The 20,076-nt window shown below is 35.0% G+C and overlaps 2 protein-coding genes and 1 long non-coding RNA gene across 5 annotated transcripts; 1 reads left to right on the forward strand and 2 right to left on the reverse strand.

Annotated features, from left to right (window-relative positions):
* Positions 1-1,527: 1,527 nt before the first annotated feature.
* LOC122310193 (protein FAR-RED IMPAIRED RESPONSE 1-like) lies at positions 1,528-6,288 on the forward strand. The gene is made up of 3 exons (XM_043124071.1): positions 1,528-1,888; positions 5,312-5,613; positions 5,725-6,288. Exons 1-3 carry the CDS (start codon positions 1,528-1,530, stop codon positions 6,286-6,288), a joined length of 1,227 nt encoding a protein of 408 aa, XP_042980005.1.
* Positions 6,289-7,362: 1,074 nt separating this feature from the next.
* On the reverse strand, positions 7,363-9,208 carry LOC122311458. The gene is made up of 2 exons (XR_006242792.1): positions 7,969-9,208; positions 7,363-7,879 (listed from the first exon to the last, which is right to left on the reverse strand). It is a non-coding gene; the product is annotated as an uncharacterized LOC122311458 (long non-coding RNA).
* Positions 9,209-14,195: 4,987 nt separating this feature from the next.
* LOC122310481 (ADP-ribosylation factor 2) lies at positions 14,196-19,838 on the reverse strand. Of its 3 annotated transcripts, none has more exons than XM_043124359.1 (7): positions 19,682-19,838; positions 18,772-18,941; positions 17,598-17,668; positions 17,292-17,411; positions 16,390-16,508; positions 16,155-16,236; positions 14,196-14,456 (listed from the first exon to the last, which is right to left on the reverse strand). In XM_043124359.1, the coding sequence occupies exons 2-7, from the start codon at positions 18,917-18,919 to the stop codon at positions 14,451-14,453; spliced, it is 546 nt and encodes a 181-aa protein (XP_042980293.1). In that variant the 5' UTR covers positions 18,920-18,941; positions 19,682-19,838; the 3' UTR covers positions 14,196-14,450. The 3 variants fall into 3 exon arrangements, with proteins under 3 accessions (XP_042980293.1, XP_042980294.1, XP_042980296.1); XM_043124360.1 differs by having other exon boundaries at positions 18,772-18,931; positions 19,682-19,827; XM_043124362.1 differs by lacking the exons at positions 14,196-14,456; positions 16,155-16,236 and having other exon boundaries at positions 16,386-16,508.
* Positions 19,839-20,076: the final 238 nt, after the last annotated feature.

Here is a 20,076-nt window from a genome sequence, read left to right on the forward strand (position 1 = left end):
CTCCATCGACTAATGCAGAGGAATCAAGCCGTCTTCAACAAACGATCCAGGTACATAGCTTTCTAACCTTTTAGCTTTTTTATACGAGTTGTTTATTACCTATTATAATATCGTGTCTGATTACAGCCCCCACCAATCCCACCTTTTCCGACAACGTTAATCTACCCTCCGTCGACTAATGTAGAGGGTTCGGGTCGTCTTCAACGAACGACCCAGGTGAATTATATGCCTTACCTTTCAATTTTTTTGCTTAAATTGTTTATTTATTACCTGTTCTAATATCTTAATTACTATAGCCCCCACCAATGTCACCTCTTCCAACAGTGTAGTTCATCTACCCTCCCTCGACTAATGCGGAGGAGTCGGGCCACGTTCAGCAACCTAACCAGGTTAGAATTTTTGTGCATATTTTTTTACAAATTTTGTTACCCGTTCTAATATCGTGCTTGCCATCAGCCCCCTCCAATGCCACCTTTTCAGACAACGTTCATCTACCCTTCCTTGACTAATGCGAAGGAGTCGGTCTATGTTCGACAAACGAACCAGGTTCTTAATTTTGCGTATATTATTTTTCCCTTACATTGTTATGCATTCTAATATCGTGCTTGATTACATCCTCCTGCAATGCCACCCTTTACGACAACCTTCATCTACCCTCCATCAACTAATACGGAGGAGTCCGGTCATGTTCAAGAAATGAACTAGGTAACTACATTCTGACCTTGTATTTTTGTGATTTAGTGAATTGTTACCCGTAATGTATTAGTTCATCTACTTGATTACAGCCCCCACCATCACGCCCTCCATCAAGTGTCGGAGAGGAGTTGAGAAGCTTAGAAAATTCTACAACTAATCCATCGACTAATGCGACATTTATATCTGAAAGTGAAATAGATGTTGGAGATACATCTGTTTTAAATGAACAGAATGAAGAAGTCGATGAGATAAATGAAGAATATTCTGATAATGACCAAGTTGAGGAGAATTCGAAACCTGGTATGGTTGTTTCCACTGAACATGAGCTTATGGCTTATTATAAGCGATATGCCAAGCAAAAAGGTTTTGGTGTTATAACACAACGGACGAAGAGAGAGGCAGATGGGAGGGTGAGGTATTTGACGATTAGATGTGCTCGAGGTGGCAAGTACCAACCTAGCCATAGTAATATCTCGAGGCCACGACCAACTATTAAAACGGATTGTAAGGCAAGGATAAATGCGAACTTGGTGAAGGGTACGTGGGAGGTGACCACTGTTGAGAATGCTCATAATCACAGCACTATCAGCCCCCAAAAATCTAGATTCTTTAGATCGCACAAGCATTTAGACGAATACAGTCACATGATGCTTGACTTGAATGACAGAGCAAGTATTAGAATGAACAAGAATTTTAATGCACTTGTTGTTGATGCGGGTGGGTTCGAGAATCTTGATTTCCAAGAAAAAGGCTGTCAAAATTTTATTGATAAAGCCAGGAAATTAAGGTTGGGTAGGGGGTGGAGAAGCACTTACTGAGTATTTCAAGAAGATGAGGTTGCAGAATGATGGTTTTACATATATGATTGATGTGGATGAGGAGTTGAGATTGAGGAATGTGTTTTGGGCTAACGCACGTAGTCGAGCAGCGTATGAGTATTTTGGAGATGTGATCACATTCGATACGACATACCTAACCAATAGATACAGTATGCCATTTACTCCATTTGTTGGGGTAAATCACCAGTCTATACTGTTAGGGGCTGGATTGCTTTCAAGCAAGGACACAAGTACTTTCGTGTGGTTGTTTCAGGCATGGTTAGAATGCATGAATGGTCGTGCTCCAAAAATGATCATTACTGACCAAGATCGAGCAATAAAGAGTGCTATTGCTCTGATATTCCCAGACACACGTCATAGATATTGTGTGATGCCCCTAAATTCCGTTTGGGATCGGACGGACATTTGAAGCGTCGAGACATGCAACACAAGGTTACTAGCCCCCGTTCATGACATATAAGATGCAATGTTCCTAACATGCATCTAACATTATGCAATATTCGTAGCGGATAATTTTTTTCTTTAGCAATACTATGCACCAAATTGAAAATATCTCAAATGCTTAAAACATACTTCATACATAAAGACCCATTGAGTAGATCACAATACTAGTCCAAAATGGTTATGATCCAAAAAATACTAAAGATGTAACTCCATTGTACAAGTAGTAATTTACGTTAACTACTATATTAACATTGACGTCGCACCGTCGCTTAGTCAACTATGTCTAGTTGATCAGCTCCTGATTCTCCTTCAGGTCCTGTAACAAAATCTACCATTCGGGGGGAATGGTAGTTGGGACTACCAAAGTGATATTTGATTACAAATCTCAGTAAGTTAACAAAAAAAACTTCCACACAAGCTAATGATGCATGCATGACAGTAAAAACATAAATGCATAATCAAATTCATAAGTAATTAAAGCATAACTTGGCGTACAACATAGCATAATTGACATAACTTAAATTGAAACATGAACTGAACTTGACTTGACATGAACTTGATCTAAAACTTGACTTAACATGAAAAATACATACTCCACAGTTGTTGTGGCCCCATGTATTCTACGTGTAAATACATACTCCACAGTTGTTGTGGCACCATGTATTCTACGGAAACTTATTCTTTAACTGCTTAAATACATACTCCACAGTTGTTGTGGCCCCATGTATTCTACGTGACACAATTGTTGTGTCTCACGTAGTGTATGCGTCACAATTGCTGTGACCCCATACATAAGTAATCAAGATGAAACGTGACTGGAATACGAAATGACTGAAGTCCTGACGTAACATAACGTGACTTGAATATAACTTGAAATACATGACCAACTTGAGATAGAAATATTTCGTAACATTGCATAACATATAATAGACAACATATTTAACATGACATATTTGCAACAGTGAATATTACATGACTTGACATACATGTAATAGATGACATACTTAGCATGACGTACTTGTAAGGTACAGTAATACATGACAGAATATATTATGTAACAGATAAAAATTGACGACAGAATAAATTCTGTATAATAGACAATTACGTGATAACTTGGCATGGCATGACATATATGATAACATAAATACATACACTGTAGTTTCTTTACTTAGCACACATACACAGTAGACTGCTAGTAAGTTAAAAGCTAACTTACCTCGATCTCTACGTTTCTTATAAAACTTCAAGTGCGACCATGAGGAACTATAATTAGTGATTCTAAAAGTTAGAACTAAATCACTAAATATTTGAAATATGGAAAATACTAACTTAAAGAGTAAAATTTTCATTTTACTCTCTACATGTGGGAAAATGACCGTTTTACCCATAACTTAAGGATTTTGCATACTAACTCCAAAAGTTTCTAAAATTTACATTCCTCATGTAAATTTTGTCCTAAACTTAAATATCAACTCAGAAAAATTTAAAACAAAACACAACTATGAAGAACACACTATGGCCGAAACATCCATAGGCATTTCCCTTGATTTTTGTTGCAATTCCTTCTAACTTCAAAACTCATGCTTAAACCAAAATTTTGCAACAAACATCTTCCAATCCTAAGTTCAAAACCATACTTAAAACATCCATTTAGAAAAATTTAATAATTAACACCAAACTTTTTTTGTAAAAAGATCCAAGCACTTGAATCACAAGTTTTGACCTTAAATCAAAACATCTCCAAGAATTTTAAAAATCAAATCTTACTTCTAACATATTCATAATATCATCCTAACATCAACCATGCTTTAAATCATCAAACTAAAATCACCAAAATCACAAAATAGCATTTGGAGTTTTTGGTTTTACACTTAGTCCAAAAACAGAAACTTTTTCCTCAACTAGTTTTGATAAATCTCTTGATCTATGACTTATAAATATATGATCTTCAAACCAAACCATTACATGGTTTAAAAAGATGTCCTAAAATATATATAAGCTTCTAATTCAAGATCACATGGTTAGAAATTAACCAAAACATAAATTTAGCCAAGAATATCCACACTTTAGCTTATCTGAATATCTTTTTGCATAAAATTTCATATCTTTGAAACTAACATCAAATATCTTCAAAATAATAATATAACATGTATATAAGATGTTTAGGATGCTCCAATAAAATTATCAAAGTCATTAGAATATGTTTAGACCACCAAAGAGTTAAACTTTCTCAAAACAGAAACTGTTTTTCCTCTTCCAGTTTCTAAGTTTCTAAATCTAAGAAAATCTTTCATCAAAACCTTTAATCATACAAAAATCCTCAACCAATAGTCATATATACATGTTAACAATACTCCATAAAAATTTTGGACCAATATCTATCCATTAGCTTGGTTAAAAACTCCAAACTATAACATATTTTTCAGTTTATCTCCTAGAATGACCTTTCTATAGTTTACACAATATTTGACTGACCAAATGATCTTCAAATGGGGAAAATAAGATATCCATGTAAACTAGACTCAAAAAGGAACAACTTATATGAAGGAGACTTTATGATAAAATACTTACAACAGCTTCGAAATGGGCGTGAAAAAGACCTCCTAAAAGCTGTCCGAGAGAGAGTGTTTGATATTCTTTCAATGGAAAGTGTAAATGAAGATAATTTCATGGGAGAGGTGGCTGGAGATACTTATGGATGAGATATGGAAGAGATGAGGCTAGAGTTGAGAGTTGAATGTAGTTTTCTCCTACCCAAAATATCTATAAAAGATCATCTCATAATATTCTATCCAATAGTATCTACAAAAAATCAACTTAAGATATTTTTATCTAATAATATCTATAAAAATCAACTCAAAATATTTTTACCCAATAATATTCATGAAAATTACCTCAAGATATTTCTTTTTATCCAATAATATTTACAGTTTTGAACAGACGTTTTGTCCGAAAATATGAAAAAATGTTATTGCGCCATAAGACTATAAATAACCCTCCGAGTCTAATGGCACAAACCATAATACATTTTGACACTTCTAACTATCTCCAATAATCAAAAACACACTTCTGATACCATAGTAAATAATAACACTAACTATGTAGTTAGACAAAAACCTATACGATTAATGGATTCGTGAAAACTTATGGGGTTTTCACGAGGTTTCTAAAGTTAATAGAAATTTCACAATTGAATTTCTAGCAGGCTGTTACATATTGTCTATGGCATATAATGCGAAAATTACCAGAAAAATTGGGATCTCACACAATGTACAATGCAAGGTTGAAGACTTCCATCCAAAGTGTCCTATATGATTCATAGACATGCGCAGAATTTGAGATGAAGTGGGGGCAACTTATTCAGAAGTATGGACTTGGTGATAATGCATGGTTGCAAGGGTTGTACAACGAGAGGTCGTTCTGGGTACCGATGTACCTTAAGGGAGTATTTTGGGCTGGTATGAGCACAACTCAGAGGTTTGAAAGTATAAATGCTTTTTTCGATGGGTTTGTGCATTCTGATACCACGTTAAAAGAATTTGTCGATCAATTTGACAATGCGCTCAGGAAAAAGATGGAGCTCGAGACGACAACTGATTTCAATTCCTCCAACCAAACCATCCCATGTTCATCGGTATTTCGCATTGAAAAGTAATTTCAATCGGTGTATACGAGTGCAAAATTTAAAGAGGTCCAAAGAAAGGTGTGGGGAATGATTTTATGTAATTGCATACTTATCAACAAGGATGGTTGCATTTCAACCTATGATGTTTTGGATGAAATTACCACTGATAATGACCATGTCAAGAGCATGAAGTACATAGTTTACTTTAACCAGGAGGAAGTTGATGTTAAATGCACATGTGCGTTATTTGAGATGAGGGGGATTCTCTGTAAGCATGCATTGAACGTTTGCCAGATGAATAAGATTCATGCATTGCCGGATAAGTATATCTTGGATCGATGGAGAAAGGACTTAAAGAGGAGATATACAGTGGTAAAAAGTAGCTATGACGACTTGCGACAGAGTGTGGACTCAAGAAGGTATGAGTTCGTGGTTAAACGATGCCTCACTTGGGCAACCCGTGTTTGCCCAAGTGATGACCATGTTACTACATTCATTTCCCACTTGGATGAATTTGAGAATAAATTTAAAGGATTAACACTTGAGTCCGGTTCAAGTAAGGTAAAAGAGACTATGGTCACGGACAAGGGTAAGAAAATCTTAAGCCCCCACATTGTTCGAGGGAAATGGAGGCCACCAACGAAAAGGAAGGTTCCGCTTGTGGAGAAAGCTGCAACAAAGTGAAAGAAGAAACCGGTAAAACATCAAATATTATAGTGTTAATTATTGATTGCTTAAGACTGCAGTCTATATTTGTTTCTAATGGATGTGTATTTTTTTATCTTTCAATTCATTTAGACTTGCAGGAAAATATTTGATGATGCATCATAGGAGGGTGAGGTATTGGAAGCTCCAGAAACTGATAAGGTAATAGGTTTCCCTTACGTGCATTAGAATTATTTTGCTTGATTGTGTTTTTTCGGAATTTTTTAGTAATCGGGTTGTATTTTTTGGATTCTTTTAGGTACTCAGTGGTTGCCAGGATGATTTTGTTGTTCTAACACAATGCAATATTGTCACACAGCCACCGCCATCAGTTAATGAGGAGAAATGACGTTATGGTTGCAAATTAGTATTTGATGAGAGGAAGGGTTTCGTGATGTATTTTTATGGTTCTGATGTATTTTGAAATATTTTGGTCGTTGTGATGTAATTGAGAATAATTAGATGCTTGTGGTGTATTTTAATGTATTCTGGACAAAGCAAGGTTAGATTTTGACGCATTATTTGTCATATCGATGTAATTGAAGTTTTTAGATGCTTGTGATGGGTTTGTACATTTTTAGTTCGTTTGGTAAGAAATATGTATCCTTATTTATGGGTATTTATTCAATTTATTCTACAACTTATTTATAATATCATGTTGGGATATTACTTGGTAGGTTGTGAGTTAATTGGTGTGATATCTATCAGGTGAATTATACTAAGGTTTGCCATATAGTGATGTATATTGGCATATTTATGGGTGTAATAAGATTCATAAGAGATTAAGCAATTTGTAATATCAGGTTGGGATATTTAGTGGTTATTTGGCAAGTTGTTATTTAATTGGTGTGATATCTATCTGGTGAATTTTTTACAGGTTTGCCATATCGTGATGTATATTGGCATATTTATGGGTGTAATAAGATTCATAAGAGATTAAGCAATTTGTAATATCAGGTTGGGAATTTTTTTGGTTATTTGGTAGTTTGTGAGTTATTTGTGCATTTTGGTATAATATCAGGTGAATATCTACGTCATGTTCAACAAATTAGGTGAATGGCTACGCCATGTTCAACATCCATGAACCATCTATTTTACATATCAAAAGTTTACAACCGATTCAACATCTAGCCATGTTAAACATTTAGCAACCTATCCATTTTACATACCAAAAGTTTACAAACTACTAAAACTTGAGATCTCCCTTCCCAACAAAAAAGAAAAATACGCTTAAATATGACTAATCCGAACTATCCATTTCCGTCTAACTTCGACCAAATTACATTTATGGTCCAAGCCAACCAAATATTTAAGCGATTGACACCACCCAATACATACATAAAGAGATGCGAATACATCTATTTTGTACAACCTGCTTCACAATTTGCTCCTCTTGCTTGTAAAGAACATCCTCTCTCTCAAGTAGTTTATTTTCCTTTTCCTGAACTTTATACTCACGAAGCAATACATAATCCTCCCGTTTTCGAACTGCATTCTCTCTTGCGCGAATTTTTTCATCTACCAATTGAAATATATCTGCCTATAAGAAGAATTGGCACTTTGCGTCTCCCTACAGTGCAAAAGGTATATTTGAACCAAGTATGAATATGACACGTTAAAAAGCAATACAAAAATATGACCAAAAAAACTATGTTTTACCGTGTTGTACTTCGAGCATGCGAAAAACCTTCTTCCAGGATTTTTGTTAGTTTTGGAGGTCTTTAATGAGGCTTTCAATCCACACCAACAGGTTGGTGATTCGAAAAAATCATCAACCATACATGATGATGCGCTCGATGCCATAGGTTATCTATCTCAAACAGTGCAGAAGAATTTTAAACCATTTCAAGAAAGTAAGTAGAATGACCAATTGTGATGTTCAAGAAGCTGTTAAAATGTGATGTTAAATGGAACTCCAACCAAACAAATTAGTAACTGCCAAATTTATAAGTGATGTTAAAATTTATTGAGGAATTCTCAACACCACAACAAGATAAGCAATCTGACAGGCAACTGCAGCCAATGAACTCTAGAGCAAGTAGAACTTCTTTCCCAAGAAGTACATCTATCTCAACTGAAATTTAATCACTAATGATCTCCACAATCCAAATGTGGCCATTTTTGGTGATAGAATCAACCATATATCTGAATTGATTTCTTTACTTACTCACCTAGCTTATAATTTCAAATAAATTCTTAACATAACTGATGCTTCTAATTAACTCCCCTCCTCCATATCAGGTTGAATAGACTACTCTTAAAAAAAAGGTATGAGTTATAAAATTATTATTATTATCTTTTTACTTATGAGAAGTGATGAGATTATACCCTTTCTCATAAACACCTGTAGATCATGAAAAAGGAATGCATTACAGAGAATATCAATTTTATTTATGGTAATATCCTATATATATTCATTCCCAAGGAAAAAGAAAGTGATATAATAATCATAATATCGACAGTACTATAGTGTAAACTAGGAGAAAAGACAATAAGATAGCATATGAGAAAGCCATGATGATATGCCCAGAAGTTGAAGAACAGAGGGTCAAGCCAAGCCCTTAACTTATCATTTCACTTATCATTTTTTCAGTGCATAAGAAATCTGCTCTTTTCTATAAACAATATTTGGGCAAATGGTAATGAATTCGGATATTATGGAGAACTTAAGCCTTTCAAACACTACATAGACAAGCAAATCATTTTCATCCAAATTACCATAAGACCAATTATAAAGTTCTACTTTTTCCAGGTACTTAAAATGTGTGCGTGTGCTACATAAATATATATATACACACACAATGTATGTATGTGACTCACTCAAAAATGAGTAGCACTAATGCTATCCCAAGTGCAGGAGGATGTCGTGTAATAATTAGAAATAAATTCCTAGATCGTCTCATCAGGGAAAGTTGCTTAAAATTAAACTCGTTGAAAAAATGTGAAAAACTTCACAAAGAGAAAATAAAATAATGGTATGTGCAATGGATGGAAAAGGGTACTAGTCATGGACTAGATTCATGTCTTTTGATTTTGATTGTCAGATTAAAATGTAAAGGACTAATAAATTAAACTCAGAAATTAATAAAACTAAATTAAGAATTAAACTAAATTAGAAAGTAATTGACAAAACATGAACTGAAAATTGAAAATGCCCAAAACCAAGATTCTAGAATCCATCTTTGTAATTAAATCACTAATTCTCAAAATAACACATAACAATTGTAATTACTATTAAATGAAAACTTAAAGAACTAAGAAAAATAAATAACACGAAATAAGTAAACAGAAAATAAATTACCCTAACTTCTAAAGCTAAACAAATCTTAAAAGTATTCCATAAATGTTTAAAACTGAAGTTAAATAAATAGAGAACGAAAAGTCTAACGAAAACTTCCTTTCACTATTCAATTGAAATTCAAAACAACAAGGAAACAACTTCTCACATATGACTCTTGAAAATTAATCTCTAAACCTTTAATAAAAACTTTAGAACAATTCCTCTACTCCCCCACGTATGATGTTTCAGAAAAAATCAAAAACAAAAACAAAAGCTTAAAACCAAACCTTTCTTGCAATAAATTAAGGTAACACAATTAATTAAAACTTCTAAAACAATTTCCTTTTTTTTTTTTTTTTTTGTTGCATGAAACAAACTAGCATACTTGATTAAAACTTCTAAAACAATTTCTTTTTGTTGCATGAAACAAAATAGCACACTTGATTAAAATTAAGGTATTACACTTAATGAAATAAAATTCTAGAACAAATCTTAATACACTTAACAAAAATGCTAAAACAACAAAGCTTTGAAACTAAAAGGAGAAACAAAATTTCCGAAAACAATAAGGAGCTAATTCTTTCAAGTACATAGCAGAAAATTGTGTGTGTTGAGTTGTGTTTGTCTAAGTTTTTGTTGTGTCTTGTAAGCTTCGGACTGCACCCTTTTATAGCCGAACATCTTGGCTGGTTGCATCTCACATTCATTTGGTTTCACACTTAATTGCATTCACACCTCAATTGGTTTCACACCTCAATCTTGCATTCATACTTAATTCGGTCACCTCTTGCATTCATACTTAATTGCATTCACACCTTAATTCGGTCACCTATTGCATTCACACTTAATTGCCGTGTCTTGCATTCCTCCTCTCTTATTTTATTCAATTGGTTTCTTAATTCAAACCAAACAACTAAGTCTAACACGGTTTCTTCATGCCTAACTTCATGCCTAACTTGTTGAAAATTCATACCAGCCGACTTCTCCTATCTCTTCTATTCAATCTGTTTTTTTTTTTTTTTTTTTTTTTTTTTTTTTTTTTTTTTTTTTTTTTTAATTTCAGCACACATCACTCACCCACCTACTACACCTCAATGTCTCTCTCTATTTCTCTACAACCGACCTACACATCTCCAAAAAAAGAAATAATCCCAGCAGCCGACTCCCTTTAATTCCAGCTAATCACCTCCCACCGATTTCTCCTCTTTTTCTTTTCTTTATTTCCCTCACCTCACGTCTTTTACTCTCCCTCTTTATATTTCTGAAAACTCCCCTTTGACTTGAAGAATGCCTCTCACCGATACTAATCAATCAAGCTCCCTACTTCAGCTAATCACCTCCCACCAATTTAGACTTCTCACTCAAACCTTACTTAAACCAAATCAAATACGGCAGTGCATGCACTTTCTTCAATTTGTTTTTTTCAATTCTGCCGTCCAGCCACTCTCACATATATATATATATATCTTTAGATGGCTGCTGCCCTTCCTCCAATCAATTTCATTTCAGCCGAAATCCATCTTCAATTCATCACATGTTCTCTTTCTATCTTCCTTCATTTCGGTGGACAGTAGTTGGTGGACAGCAGCAGCCTTTGATTGCACCAACTTCTTCCTTCATTTCGGTGGACAGCAGTAGCCTTTGATGACTTCATTTCATCACATGTTCCTCAACTTAATTTAGCTGCACCAACCGATGTAAGTTAAGCCAAACAAGCAGCCTTCCAATTAATGTATAATTTAGGTGGGTTGGAAATGAGTTGGTGGATTTATTTGAGTGTAAAAAGGGGATCCGTGAGTTTTGAGGGAAATGAGGAATGGGTTGGATGGCAAGTGGGGGCTAGGCTTTGAAAGTTTGGTGGCTTGTTGGAGGGCAATGGTGGGTCATGGTTTAAGTGAGCATGATGTGGGGTGATTGGTGTGGCCGTGTATGAGGTTAGATGGAGTTGTGAGTGTTTGAATAGTGGGAAAGCTCAAGACAAAGTATGAACAAGGCATGAACATAATAAACCATAGTATGCACGAAAAATGGAGATGGAGATAAAAAAAAAAAAAAAAACGCTCAACAACAAAATAACACAAATGAAAGATTAGCTTGAGCAACTTCCATTCACGGATGTCAAGAAGTGCTTCTATCTTTTGAGGTTCATGGATTGAACCCAAAAGATGGAAAGATAGCTCAAGAAACTTTATGAACATGAAGAACAAGAAAAACAATGGTACAAACGCAAATGATAATGGAAAGCAAGAAAAATTATGGACTAGAATGCACAGTAATCAATAGTTGGTAGAATTCAAGCAGAAATTCATGCTTTTAATCAATTAAAATCACAACTTTGATTTATTCATTTTAACCATTTTTCCATTTAAAACCAATAATAATGTCATGATGAATTTAAAATACATTAGTTTTAAATAGCTAAAATATGCAATATTTCAGCTCAATCAGTATGTACGTACTACCCTGGAGGTCAAGCATTCAATGAGCATGTTTCACCCATTTCCAATATCGACAAACAGCATGTGAAAATAGAAATAAGGATCTACAAGGAGAGCACAATAGACATATCCATGGAAGCAACAAAAAGTTACAAAGTTAGCAAACAAGACCTCAAGCTCTTCTAAGTTCCCAATGGAATATAGACCCACCCCAACCATCCTTGGACCCAAGCTCAAGAGCAAAAACACAACCTCCGAAACCACAACACAAAAAACCCATCAACATATAACCACAACACAACAAACCCATCAACATATACGTTTTATTTAATATCAAAACTCCATCAACATTTTTCCCACAACAAATGCAAAATGAGGACATAATTTACATCCTTAATCTCCCTTATGTCTGTAAAGCTAGTCAATTTCCTTATTACGAACAGTGCAGAATCCACTGAACTGCAGTGTTGCTCCCAAAAGAGAATCTATGAGATTTCCACATAGTCCCGCCAGAGTAGTTTTTTAGTATTACAATAGCTACTTTACGGCTACATCATATGCGCATTTTGTTGTGAAAAACCCAAAGACAACAAAAGTTAGTCCAATGACACTGCCCGCAGCTGCAGCTAGTCCTGCTAGTGTCACACCACCATTTGTCCCCTTCCGAATGGGCTGACAATAAATAAGGACAGAATTTACATCCTTAATCTCCCTTATGTCTATACGTTTTATTTAATATCAAAACTCCATCAACATTTTTCCCACAACAAATGCAAAATGAGGGAGTAAAATCCAACTTTCAAGAGTAAAATCACAACCTTAGAAACCATATCTCCAAGCATTAATATCTCTAAGCATTAATAAACTAAAAAAAAAAATTAAAACAAAAAAAACCAACCAAGTGAGAAAGGGATTACCTTACCATCGTGGAGTGGAAGATATTTGAGGCTTACGAAGGAGATGAAGAGAGCGGGCGATTCGGACGTGAGCGGAGGAAGGGTGTCTAAGATCTCGGTTTTTTGTGATTTTAAATTTCTAGGGTTTTTTGTGAGTTTGAGGGAGACGCAACTTCGATTGGGGGAATCGTGTTGCTCAGTTTCGGGGAGGGGAGGGGAAGGGGGGGGGGGGGGGGGGAAGGAGTGCTGCAGACACTCGGTTTTCAGAGGAGCAAATCGTGCTTGAGGGAGGGGAATCAGCGTATAATAGTTCTCGTTTGGGGGGGGGGGGGTGGAAACGTTTTCGGGGAAGGAGAGATGGGAGAGATGGCCTTCAGACAAACAAACTGCAAACCGTGTAAGTGAAACCACGACATGGCGGTTAGACCGGGTTCGCCATGTCACGGTGTGTGGTGTATGCGCATGGATAGGCCTTTGGATAGATTTTCTCATATCTCTAGTTGCAGTTTAGTCAACTCAGGGACTCACTTTGCTCTATACAAATACGAAAACCTCACCCTTTTAGAGGAGAGGACCAACCTATAAGTTATACATTAAAGCCATATTAATGAGATATTTCTATAACGAAATTAATGGAGTTAAAGTGGGAGAGAAAAAGAAATCAGATTGAAATAATAATTGTAAAAAAAAAAAAAAAAACGAATCATGATTAGAAATTATAACTAGTGGCCCACGTTCTCGAATAATTATTGTTAAGGTTGTAAGACATCCCAAGACTTTTTTGGTTAACTTAAGGGCAAGGACAGACAGAGTGCATCGTGAGATTTAAAAAAGAATCAAAACCAATCAAACCCATCAACCTGAAATAGAGCTCAGTTGTAAGTTAATGATCATTCAGCAATTCCAATTTCCAAATCCATCAATCCATACCCCCTTATAGTAGGTATCACTTGAAAAGTTGTATCCAATCAAATTTGGTAAAATTTACACCGACAGATGTGAAGCTCAATGACGACTAGAGCCCTCGGCAACCATTTCAGCCTGTAGTATGCCTTCCAAACAAGAGTAATTCGGGGGTGTAGGAAAGAGAGAGGAAACGACTTCACAAGCATGGAAGACTTGGCCCCCAGTGGCAGGAAAGTATGTCAACCGCTTGTCACCTTCCAGGGCCCATGAAGGAAGATTTTGTCGGGTCCATTAAAAAACTGTGGAATTTATACCGTCAACACGGACAGAAGGAATCACATAATACGTATAAAATCAATCAAGAAGTTGCAACAAATAGTTTTGATTACAGCTAGGAGAATTGCATGCAATCCAGACAAAAAGCTCAGGTATCACATATCCAACATACCGATTTTCTATTACAATATAGCATAAAGTTCCTGATAAAAAAGATAATTTCCCGGAGTAAAAAGGCACAACCACAATCCAATTGTCTTCAGGACGGAAAAGAAAAAACAAAACTAGATAATATTCACCCCTGCATCCAGAATTTCCAGTGAACAAAAGGACTCCACAGGAGCTTTATGCCTGCAATTGATGATAACGAAAGACAAGGATATATCCGTCAAAAAGTAGATTACATCATGTTGTGCCAAATAATGCAAGAGAAAAATATACGGCCATTTTTGTTTTTTTCTGTTTTTTGAGAAACGCAAGAATGAGAAATGAAAGTAGAAATTTGACAGCGAAGATGTAGAGAATTCAATGGAGATAACTCAGACCAAATTACAGAGATGATGTATAGATGATGCATGGTGTGGCAATTGGACTCTTGAAAGAGCTTTCTCGGGACCTGTTCAATATTGCTAGGGATTATGCATTGGTGGCAGACAATTTCTGGCTCTCATCAATGGGTGGTGGAATTTGTTTGAGAGGAAGACAATTTAGGCTAGGTTGTATTCTCTTTGTTAATGATTGGGCTAGGAAGAGATGCACGGGAGCACATCGCAGAGAGAGGTGACTCGAGTCAATTCATGCCATAATGCGCTAGTTCCCCACAATGTAACACTTTCCAAAGGAAGCCCACTTGGAGGAATGGCTGCACTTTCTTTGCTAAGATGGCTGCACTTGGGAAGATGCTTTGGAAAATCTATGGAAGCGGACACATCATGGTGGTAGAATTTTTGGCATGTTGGAAGAGGAAAGATTCTTCAGTATGGATGACGTGGTACTCTCATTCTGTAATCAACTTCTATGTCATTAGAATTGCATATATAAGCACTAATTTTTAATGATATGGCATCCTACGATAGGATGGGAGATTTGCGTGTCCATACTCTAGAACTATCTAATAATTACTTTGTTGGAAGGAACCCAACATATTGAGACATTGTAGAAGATGATTCCGGTACAGCTGGGGTATGTTTGGCTATTAAACATTTAGAGAATTTTTAGGTTCTGCTTGGTAAGTGAGATGAAAATTTTGAATTTAAGATAAAATATTAAAATATTATATTTTAATATTATTATTGTTTTGGGATTTGAAAAAGTTAAGAAAAAGTTAAATTATTTATTATATTTTGTATGGGGATTTGAGAAAGTTGTAATGATGAGATGAGAATTTTGAATTCGAGATGAAAATTTTTGTTTACCAAACCGAACCTTAGATTTTTTTAGATGCATTGTTTATTGGGTTTTGGAAAAGGAGATAAATTTGCACAAAATCTGTTTTTGAAAATAAGTTTTATAATGGAGTTTGTGAAAGTGGATAGGTAGCGTAGAAAAGTTGTTTAAATATAATTTTTAATAGTTTTGTTTTGGTGTCTGTAAAAGTTGTTTTGATTTTTGTGTTTGAGTAATGATTGAATGAAAAGTTGCAATAGAAATCTTTTTGGTTTGAAAATGTTAAAATTTTTTGAGAAATTTTACGAAGTTTTGAAAAAAAGTTTGTGACCGAACATTCCCTGTGGTACATATGGAAAAAAAAAAAAAAATGGCCAAAGTTTTGAAGTCGCCGAAAGGAACATTGAGGACCTCAAGGCTTTCGTTTTTAGTACACTCTACGATGGAATGGTGGCCAACCTCTCTCACAAGCTCTACTTTTCGGGAGTTTCTTGCTCTTTTCTCTCTCTAACTAGGTGAGTTTGTCTTGCACCCCTCATCTAACCAATCATGCCTTTCTTTTCTTGATCACTAAAAATTATCTTAATAATAAAATTAGAGTTTCTTGTTTACATGGTGTATACAATTTTTGTAGAGATGGGGAAATTAGGTATAGATACTTACCTTGTTCGCTATGTTGTTAGAGAGCCAATCCAAACCCTCATAAAGCCCCTCCCCTGAAGTTGCACAGGTGCTCTGAATGTACCTGGAGAGATCAGGAAACATATTAGAATCAATTAGGACAATTTTATTGAGACAAAAGCTTCTAATATGAACTAAATCATGATTACAACAACACCGTAAAGAATTTTAGTGGTACTCATCAAAAAAAGAAAAGAAAAGAAAAGGATAAGTTTACCAATGACGTTGGCGGAGAGAGTGGAGGCCAAGCTTATCAGTAATCTCAGCAGCGTTCATTGCATTAGGAAGATCCTGCTTGTTAGCAAAGACAAGCAACACTGCATCTCGCAGTTCATCCTGAAACCAAATAGCATATAACAAGTTTAATCAATAAAATACAGAAATTTAAGCTGAATATGGTAAAAATGGTCTGTAATAACATTAATGTAGCTGATAAAGATAACTTCAATTAAAGAAGGAAAGCTATCTTTGACAACAGAATTCAACCGACCATCCAAAAACCTTTTCTCAGCAATAGCACATACAGTTTGGCAAATCCCTAATCTCTTGCCTGCTTGTATAAGCCAAGACTATTCAACAGACTCTAACATCACAAGCATAAAAGCTACAGGAAATCAAAACCTCCAAGAACCAAAAACTGGAGCATGCTAATACACACATTGGATGCATCGATGCCTATTAAGCCTTCCTCAAAGTTTCACAGTATTTCATGAATTTCAGAAATTAATTTAAAGCTATATGTGAGGAAAACACAAAACATTAATATATATTTACTCCGTCACAAAAATCTAGAAGGACCACAAGAAATTAAAATTTACATGTCAGAGAACAATTGTTCATTACAAATGCTATCAAAAGTTCAAGAAAAAAAAAAAAAAAAAAAACCTTTTCACATACACAGTATACCGTATAAGGCTATGCAACTAATAGCAATCACGATGGATCACACAATCAGATAGTGAAGAATGAAAAAAAGGAATTGAAACAGAAAAGCATCTAGAATCACTAAGTTTAGGATATCTTTAGTCATTCTAACTATTTATTATATACATATTCACTTCAATTACTCCTCATTAATTATAAATCAATTTAATAAGATTTTAGTTCCTATCAGCGTACCTCATTCAACATCCTATGCAATTCATCTCGCGCCTCAACAACTCGGTCTCTGTCATTGCTGTCCACCACAAAAATAAGACCCTGAGTGTTCTGGAAGTAGTGCCTCCACAGGGGACGGATCTGTACAAGACAAAAACTTATTCATATCCATTAAAATGGAACTACAACAGCAAAATGGAAATTTCATCCAAAGTATCAAATTTCAAGTCTTAAAAAAAGCAAGGAACCACAGTCAACAGAACTTATATGCATTAAATTATAGGAATAATAAGGGATGCAAATGAAAGAATGATCACATGTTCATACCTTGTCCTGACCACCGACGTCCCAGACAGTGAAGCTTATGTTTTTATATTCCACCGTCTCCACATTGAATCCTGGGTTCATACATGAAAATACCATAAATGTTGTCAACTTCATAGAAGCATGAAAAGAAAATACATAAAGATATTTAACTAAGGATTGCCAAACACAATATGATTGGGATAATAAATTCTCTCTGTCCCGTCCATAAAATTTTATCATCATCGAGAAAAAAATAACGTCACTGTCAACTATTTTATAAGTCATACTGTCGAATAAAAATTTTTGTTAAGTTTCCTCTCTATTGCCATTGAAGCATATAATGCAGTGTTTCTAATCTCAAGACGACTACTAAACTTGATACTCCGATAAAAACTGTGCATGTACACCATCTCCAGGGTGATCACATCAAATTATGTCAATCTAATGGCCAAAGAAAAATCAGAAAGATATCTGTGGTTTGTTGAAAAGGTGAACTTGACACAACAAATATAAGACTTGTAAACAATAAAATAGATCATATTAGAGGAAATATTTCCAAAAATCAGGCACACCATACAAGTTACTTAAGCTCATTTCCATAGCGCTATAGACACTTCTCTCAAAGAGATAAAAAACAAGCATGTTAACCACCACCACGAACATCACATCCCACACAACAAAATATTGAAAAAAGACTAACTGATTTGAAAATATAACATTTATTTCATAAACTATCCAAGAAGTAATATGGCATTAAAAACTAGAAACACTATAAACAACAAGATCTAAAGGGAATATTATGAATCACATCAATCATCATTCTAGCTCTTAACATCACGCATGGCACATTGATTGAAAATTCAGATAACAAGCCACTTATGTGTGTGAAATTTGATAATATTAAGGCATGCAAACTCTACACCGCACATCACTCAGGAATGAACTCTTACATGTTAGAGTTCTCTACTCAGACTTTCTCCAAACATGTTTTTTTTTTTTATAAGTACTTTCTCCAAACATGTTTACTACTGAAGAATATCAAACAATGGTTGGCTTATCATATGATTAGTCGGAAAGCAGATTAATCCAACCAAAACAGATTAATCCAACCAAAAACATATGAGAAGTTCTTATAGATCTTCCAATTGAAACCAAAAGAACAAGCTACAAAGGATGAATCAATTCAGAAACTTACCGATAGTAGGAATGGTTGTGACGATCTCGCCAAGCTTAAGCTTGTAGAGGATGGTTGTCTTACCAGCAGCATCAAGACCAACCATCAGAATTCGCATTTCTTTCTTGGCGAAAAGCCTGCTGAAAAGCTTTGTGAATGTCAGCCCCATTGCACTTTCTGCCTGTGGATCCCTACGCATTTACAATGCCAATTAACATATATTGAAACAAATAGTCATCATCAATACCTATCTAGCATACCATGAAACTTCATTTGTCATAATTTAGTTTCTTTATTTTATAAGAACCTATAAAAAAGAAGTATTTGCGGGTAAAAGTGTCGTCATGAAAACCAAGCTAATTAATCTCTAAATAAGCCCATAAAACTACTCAAGAAAGATAATTTATTATCTATACATATGGGTGCACATGTTGTTAACCGATCAAACAGATCCGACGCTAAAGGTAAGAAGCATCCAATAAAGACAAAGAAATTCTATAAAATCATTTCCAGGCTATAAAAATGAACATCATTAAACAAGCACCATCAGGAAACTCGGAATTCAGCAGAATATTGATTGGAAACAGATATGAATTCACCCCCTAAATACAACAGATCCGAATATTCTTTTTGATCGGTAACAGATCCGAATAAATTCAACAGCAAAATCTTCAGATCAGAAGAGAAACGTGACTAAACCGCCACATTTCAAAGATAAACAACGAAATGCGTGAAAAGAAACCAGAAATTCGAATCGCACAAACAAATCGGAGAAATTCGAATGAAATACATAAATTCCAAATTATAGACGAGATAAAAATCTAGGGAAGACAAGATTTAGATAAAAGAAGTAAGGAGAAGTTATACCAATCAGATCCTTCAAGATCATCAAAGAAGTAAAAGAGACCAAGCTTCGAGGCTTGGGATTTACCTTCGGAGAGCTTCGCAGAGGGATCGATCTAATGCGAGCTTCACACCAACGCGCAATATGGATCGTGGGGGTGGGAGAGGATCGTCAAAATACAGGAATTTATAAATCAGAAAGTCCGGACTGCTTTTTTGTTTTTTACTTTTTTAACTATTTGTTAGCAGAATGACGAAAATGACCCGAGGGATCGTGCGTGGATATTACGATTGGTATAATAATGGAAAGGAGTGGTCACAAACAGACCGGTCACCGGACCACTACGACCAGTTACTTTGGAAGCTCGACAGAATGACAGAAATGCCCTCTTGATGTTTTAATAATGAGTAATGTTATTACTGTATAAATACCGTATAATTATTTAAAAAAATTAAAATTTATTATTTGAATATTTACTATTG

This window comes from Carya illinoinensis, chromosome 5 (assembly GCF_018687715.1).
Source record: "Carya illinoinensis cultivar Pawnee chromosome 5, C.illinoinensisPawnee_v1, whole genome shotgun sequence".
In the NCBI taxonomy this organism is placed as follows: Eukaryota; Viridiplantae; Streptophyta; class Magnoliopsida; order Fagales; family Juglandaceae; genus Carya; species Carya illinoinensis.

Coding starts and splice junctions, on each gene's coding strand:
- LOC122310193 (XM_043124071.1), top strand. CDS start 1,528: ATGAGGTTGCAGAATGATGGTTTTACATATATGATTGATGTGGATGAG. Junction 1,889..5,311: donor TCTGATATTCCCAGACACAC/GTCATAGATATT, acceptor AGACATGCGCAG/AATTTGAGATGAAGTGGGGG. Junction 5,614..5,724: donor AAACCATCCCATGTTCATCG/GTATTTCGCATT, acceptor CTTATCAACAAG/GATGGTTGCATTTCAACCTA.
- LOC122310481 (XM_043124359.1), bottom strand. CDS start 18,919: ATGGGGCTGACATTCACAAAGCTTTTCAGCAGGCTTTTCGCCAAGAAA. Junction 16,509..17,291: donor TGCATAGGATGTTGAATGAG/GTACGCTGATAG, acceptor ATTTGGTTTCAG/GATGAACTGCGAGATGCAGT. Junction 16,237..16,389: donor TCTCTCCGCCAACGTCATTG/GTAAACTTATCC, acceptor TGATCTCTCCAG/GTACATTCAGAGCACCTGTG.